Source organism: Canis lupus, chromosome X (genome assembly GCF_011100685.1).
Source record: "Canis lupus familiaris isolate Mischka breed German Shepherd chromosome X, alternate assembly UU_Cfam_GSD_1.0, whole genome shotgun sequence".
NCBI classification, from domain to species: Eukaryota; Metazoa; Chordata; class Mammalia; order Carnivora; family Canidae; genus Canis; species Canis lupus.
This window is the reverse complement of record NC_049260.1, coordinates 48,014,950-48,022,064: the sequence shown is the minus strand read 5'-3', so window position 1 is coordinate 48,022,064 and position 7,115 is coordinate 48,014,950. Positions and strand designations below refer to the sequence as shown.

General features: G+C 39.9%; 1 protein-coding gene across 1 annotated transcript; it reads right to left on the bottom strand.

Annotated features, from left to right (window-relative positions):
- Positions 1–1,871: 1,871 nt before the first annotated feature.
- Positions 1,872–5,219, bottom strand: UBQLN2 (ubiquilin 2). Its single transcript, XM_038587545.1, has one exon. The coding sequence runs from the start codon at positions 4,928–4,930 to the stop codon at positions 3,059–3,061; it is 1,872 nt and encodes a 623-aa protein (XP_038443473.1). The 5' UTR covers positions 4,931–5,219; the 3' UTR covers positions 1,872–3,058.
- Between the last annotated feature and the right edge of the window lie 1,896 nt (positions 5,220–7,115).

Sequence of the window (7,115 nt, the reverse complement as noted above, 5' to 3'; positions counted from 1 at the left end):
TTTTCTATGCCAATGTCTTATTCTGGTATTTATTTCCCTATAAAATCATCCATGTCATTAAAGTTATTAAGTTTATTATGGCAGACTTTGTAATTATCTCAACCAACCAATATCATATAGCACTGAAATAGTAAATCACCATTTCCTAATTTGGTGTTCTAAGGAACATGGATAGGCCAAATGTTATTAGATGTGTTTAAAATTTAAAAAAGGTATTTCTTGGGGAAACGCTGAATCAGACAAAGTTAGTTATTATTCTTTTAAACTGAAGAACATACTCCTTTAAAAAAATAACACTAGTCAATATTTATTGCAGAATGACTAAGGAAGGCTATAGTATACAGACAGCATTTTGCAAAATTATTTGACCATTTCCTAAAGAATGCTTATTTTATTTTTTATATTAATATGACTGTGAATATGAGTTATTAATGAAATGTGTCAACATTTGGAACATCTGCATAACTCAGTGAATCACTGGTTTCTAAACAACCAATGCATAATCTTATAAAATTAAGCATGTAAGTAAAAGATCTATCTAAATAGTGAGATAGAGCAAAGGATCTTAAAAGTAACAATACGAAACATTCAGAGTTTTAAAAGGAATGCTTATTTTGAAAAATGCAATTTAGAATTGTTATAGCAAACACAGTTAAATATCTAAGTATTGTTAAAATAAGAAATGAGAATGTCACTACCACTTTTATTATTATTTTTTTAATTTTTATTTATTTATGATAGTCACAGAGAGAGAGAGAGAGGCAGAGACATAGGCAGAGGGAGAAGCAGGCTCCATGCACCGGGAGCCCGACATGGGATTCGATCCCGGGTCTCCAGGATCGCGCCCTGGGCCAAAGGCAGGCGCCAAACCGCTGCGCCACCCAGGGATCCCCACTTTTATTATTTAGCACTGTTCTGAAAGTGTTTATTAATCCATGCAGTCAGAAACTATTTTATAAATTTTGAAAAGAAAGAAAACATATTATTTTAAGTTATAATTGATATGATTGCTTACCAGGAATAACTCAAAGGATCAACTGAATATCTCCTAAATTTAATAAATTTCAGTAAACTGCCAACTTAAACTTATGAAAATATATTCTTCCCCTATATAACAAAAATGACCAAATAGGTACCACACTGAATACGGATCACAGTATTGTTTCCTGTATGTCTGTCCTTGGAATATATTTATCATAAATTATATAGGATACATAAAACTTTCTTGAAGGACATAAAACACTTTTTTAAAATGAGGCAACATATCACATCTCTGGAAAGCATTGCAATTCTGTAGCTCTTACCATCAATTTAAGACAAAAGCAACCAAATTTTATTTAAGGGGGGCTATTAACTGTAAAGTTAATCTGCTAAAATAAACATGTCAGAATCGCCAGAAAACTGAAAAATAAAAACTGAAAAGATCAATAGGACTTACCCAAACAGATATGAAGTAATATTTCTAACTTAGTAACTACAGGCTGGTAGACTGGGACTACAATATTCAGTGGTACTAAAGAGCACTGAAACACATAAGAGTGTGGGTGTGTGTATGTGTATGTATATACACACACTAATATATGTACATACATATACATATATATGTATTTATATACAGAAGTATATTCATGACATATCAAATCGGGGGTGGACAACAAGACAAATATTGGCTAACAATTGACTAATCCTTTGGGGAAAAAAAAAGTTAGAATACCTAAACCCATACATCAGAAAGTTCCAAATAGGGCAATGGTATTTTTTTTAAACAAAACCATAAAAATTAGAGAAATACAGGATAAGATTTATATAATCTTCAGGTAGGGCAATCCTGCTAAACATGATCCTAGAGCCAGAAGGCAAAAAAGAAAAGATTTATCCATTTTTAATTTTTTTTATTTTTTTAGCCATTTTTAATGCATTTTTCCCTGTGCACAAGAGAAATAACTGATAGAGTCAAAAGATACAGTTTCCTTTATACATAGCAGGTAAAAGTAATGCAAACATCACATGACACTTTTCAGTGAAAGTTACATTTCCAATTACAGATCAAAATGCTTATTAGGGTCTCTTTATGGGAAAAGCTGAGAAGGAAGTCTTATGTAAAAAGCACTTTCCTGGCATTACTACACTGATCCTTCAGGCTGCACAAAAATTACGGTCATATACAGTTAATTTGAAAATGTTGACACAATGTCACACTGTAAGTTTTCTGTACAATTAAATGTATACTTAGAAATACCAGGATAAACATTTCTACTATATTTTAACTGAACTTGCCTAGCCAACATTTTCACTGAATTTATCAAAGATGCTGTAAGATTCTACAAAACTGTGAGACATACCTAGCTCCAGAAATATTTCTTATATTCTTTCTTATTTTGGTTACACATATTCTGCTTAGATTCTGTTGTAATAATTCTAGATGTACAGTTCCAATTGTGCTTACTGTACTGTGTAAAACATAGCAAAAAGAGCAAATAATGGTATAAATCTTACAGCATTTTGCTAGCAAAAATACATGCCAAAGTCACAATAAGCAATATTGTACCACAAATTGGAGAGCTTCAAATAATTTGCTTGTTTTTAATATTTTAATTCTACATTAAATTACTATTATAGGCTAATGTTTAAAATGCAAATAAATTGGACATCTGTAGGACAAAACTTATTCACTTAACAGTGAAGGCTGATACCGGTTTCCAAAAATCACAATAAATGCAGAATAAAGAGAAGTGTTTGCATGCAACACCTTTGAGTGAAACAGCATTGATTACAATTACCACCATTCAAAACAGAGAAGGAAGGAAGAAAGTAAGGAAGGAAGGAAGGAGAAAGGGATAGAGGGAGGTAGGAAAGAAGGAAGGAAGGCAGGCAGGCAGGAAGGATAGATACAGGAAGGAGGGACAGAAGGATGGACTCCACCTTAAAATGCATATTAGACTTATAATTAGATTTAAAAGAATCAAAATGAAAGTAAAGCACGTTTTTGTGTGTGTTTAAAGATTTAAGAGCCATTATCAAAAATAAGATACATTTTTTTCAAGGTACAGAAATGTAATTAGGATGGCTGGGAGCCCAGCAGCCTTTCAATGGCAGCATTGATGTCGCCTCCTGTTGCTATTAGAGCCTGCAAGTTTGCCTCACGGTTTAAGAACCCCATTGCGTTGAGCTGTTCCAGTTGTTGCTGAAATCTGACTTCTGGATTCGGCAGCTGTGGAGGACTTGCCCCAGCCAGAGCCTGCACCATTTGCTGAATGAACTGCTGGTTGGGTCCAGATTCTGATGTTGGGCTAGTGGTTTCGGTGGGTGTAGAGCTAGAAACAGTGGGCCCAGGGGGGCCTCCAGAGCCAGTAGAGCCAGGGCCTGCAGGGCCGGTGGGTCCTATGGGCCCAATGGGGCCTATGGGAGTAAATGGGACTATGGGGCCTATGGGGCCTATGGGTGTGACTGGGCCTACAGGGCCTATAGCGGTTCCCAGCACCCCTACCCCCACACCTGGAGTGAAGCTTGGAATGAGGCCAGGAGCTTCAGTGGCTAATGTCTGTAGCCCCTGCTGGATCTGCATTAAAGCCTGCATTGCTCTTGGGTTTGACATGGCTGATAGTGTGTCTGGATTCTGCATCTGCTGCAGGAAAGCTGGGAGCTGTGGACGCATCTGCTCCTGCAACTGAGGATTTGCAGTAAACACCGGGCTATTCAGCATCATCTGTGCAGCTAAATCTGGATTCTGGCTCAGCGACTGCATCATGCTTCTCATGTAGGGTGCAGACAGCATATTCTGGATCAGTTGAGGGTTTTCAGTTATCTGTTGCAGCAAGCTCTGCATTCCTGGGGTACTGAAGATGCTGGCAACATAGTTGGCTGCAGCCACGGTGTTCCCAGTAGCACTGCTGGAGCTACTGCCAGAGCCACTGCCACTGCTGGAGGTTGTGCTGGTGGTTGCAGAACTCTGGGTAGCCGGTGGTGGTGCCCATGGATTGGGTAGTGGATCTCGATTTTCTGTGCGGGAAGGTTGTGTACCTTCCCCAGAGGTGGAACTGCTTCCCACCGAGGCAAATGGATTACCCCCAAACTGCTCTTGTGCAGCATTCAGCATGGGTTCTTGAATATCAGTGTACATGCGTCGTAGAGCATTGTAGCCACCTGGGATGCTTTCAAGATTGCTGAGAGCCAAATCTTGATTTCTCATCATCTCTTGCATCATGGCTGGATTCCTGGCAATTTCCAGGGTCTGTCTCATTATATCTGGGTTGTTGAGCAGGTGACTGATTTCTGGATTTCTCTGAATCAACTGCTGCATCTGTGGATTGGCCATAATGAGCTGCCTCATTAGATCGGGATTTGAAAGCATGCTCTGAACAAAGGGATTTTCCATGATTTGAATCATCATCTCAGGGCTGGACAGGAGCTGCTGCTGCATCTGGTTCTGGAGCTCAGAGAAGTTGGTCGAGCTCAAGCCCAGGCTGCTAAGGCCTGCAAGTCCTCCTAAGCTCCCCAGCCCAAACGGGTTGCTATTTGTGGAAACAGATGTGGAGTTACTCCTGGGAGTCGACGCGGAGGTAGTATTAGTTCCCGCGGCATTACTAGGCTGTGTGGACTGGCCCTGAGGTCGGTTCTGGCTTTTAATTACAAGATGAACAGTCAGTCCATCATGGATGCCATGCTGAATCAAGGTATCTTGATCTTTTAAGATTTTTCCGGCAAAAATCAACACTAGCTGGTCGGTTTGGGATTTGAAGCGTTTTGAAATCGCTTCCTTAAACTGCTGGACTGAGCTATTCTCGGGCACCGCGAACTCCTCTTTCTCTTTGGGGGTCTTCACAGTAACTTTGATGATTTTGGGCTCGGCCGGGGCAGAGGCAGGGCCTTGGGCCGCGGCAGGGCCGCGGGAGGGGCGCGGGGGGCCGCTACTCTCGCCGTTCTCAGCCATGGCGGCCGCGGTGACGCAGGCAGACAGAGAAGGCGCGGGCGGGCGAGAAAGAGAGCGAGGGAAGAAGGAAGGAAGGAGGCGCCACCACAGCAGGCTGAGCCGGGCGGGGAGCGCAGAGCACGGTACCTCTGTGATGAGAACTGCGGTTTCCTGGTCCTCCGGTGGGGAGAAGACGCTGTAGGCCGCGGGAGAAGCGTCTGCGTTCAGGTCTCTGGGCCTCCTCCGACGCCGAGTGATCGCACCGCGCGCGCTCCCAGCAACTCCTGCAGCTGCTCTGCCCGCTCCTCCCCGCCCTGTCCCCTCCCCCAGTTCCGCGCTCGCCTCCCCGCCCCCTCTGCTGACGCGGCGCCAGGCCGAAAATGATAGATTCGACTCGTTCAAAATTAAAAACTTCTGTACTGGAAAAAATAAAGAGAGAGGGAGAGAGAGAAAAACAAAGACAGAAAGAAACAAAGAGAACAGAGAAGACAAAAGAGAGGGAAGGAGGAAGGGAGAGAGAAAAGGAGCTAGCTTCTGAGGACATTAAAAGACCCATGTAGAATATATTATATATAAAAATATATATAAAGTCTGTCAGGCAAGAAAGGATGAAAGCCTGAATCAAACTCACCCCATGTAAAAGACGAAAAATGAAAAAGAACTCTGACTAAGCAAAAGGAAAAGACTAACAGCCAGAGTGGGGGAAGGGGAGCAGACTGGGCCAGAGCATGCATTTTACAAAAGAAACCCAAATGGCCAATGAGCATAAAAATGGATGCTTAAGCTTACTAGTAATCAAAGAAATTCAATTAAGATAGTGAGATTCTACTTCTGCTTTATCATATTGGAAAAAGGAAAATAATGATAAACCTTATCATCAGTGAGCTGAGAAAATGCACTCTTATCAGTTGAAGTGTAAATTGTTATAAGTGTAAGGCAATTTGAAAATATGTATCAACATTTTAAATATTTCCATTTTTATTTAGAAATACCTTCTTTAGACACTTCTATGAAAGTAGATAAGGATGCAAAAATATATATGTATAAGATGTATATGCACTGCAGCATCTTAAAATTATTTTTAAAGATAATCAGGGATGCCTGGGTGGCTCAGCAGTTGAGCGTTTGCCTTTGACTCAGGGCTTGAGGTGCCAGTATCGAGTCCCCTGTCGGGATCCCTGCAAGGAGCCTGCTTCTCTCTGCCTGTGTCTCTCCTCTCTCTCTCTCTCTGTCTCTCATGAATAAATAAATAAAATCTTTAAAAAATAAAAAAATAAAGATAATCAGTGTGCTTACACAGGGTTGATAAAATATATTATGATATTACCACATAATAAAATACTTTGTGTAAAAAATCGGTGATTAATTCACCTGATATAAAGTATAAAGATATGCATTAAATAGGGATCCCTGGGTAGCTCAGCAATTGAGTATCTGCCTTCTGCTAAGGGCATGATCCCAGGGTCCTAGGATCAAGTTCTGCATTGGGTTCCTTACAGGGAGCCTGCTTCTCCCTCTGCCTATGTCTCTGCCTCTCTCTGTGTCTCTCATGAATAAATTAAAAAATAAAATCTTTTTAAAAAATGAAATAAATAGTAGTTATAGGGAAATAGCAGTATTTTCACTTTCAGCTTTGTATATTTCTGGATAGTTAGAAATTATTCAAGGATATGTTTCAATACCAAAAGACCAAAAGATACAATAAATATATTTTTATTTAAAACTATTTTTAAACAGTTTGTATAGGTAAATTCTCTTTAAGTGTGTATGCACTGATATATTAATTGTGGATATTACTTAGTGCTGAAATTATGCTTTCATTTTAAAAATAAAATTTAAATTTTTCTGATAACTTTTAAAAAGAATGCAGTACATTTAGAAGTTTTTAAAAATCAGAAGGCATTTTTGGAGATACTAAAGGTTGCAATTGATGAGAACACAATTTTGGTGGCAGACATTAAGATATTTACGTAATTCAATTAAGATAAAGAAAGAAATAAATAGACATAGCACTTGAATAATAAAACAAATAATTTCAGATTTTTAAAAAAGATTTTATTTATTTATTCATGAGAGACAGAGAGAGAGAGGCAGAGACATAGGCAGAGGAAGAGGCAGGTTCCATGCAGGAAACCAACGTGGGCCGGGCACGGTGTCGCGCACCTGTAGTCTCAGCTACTCGGGAAGCTGAGGCAGGAGGATCCCT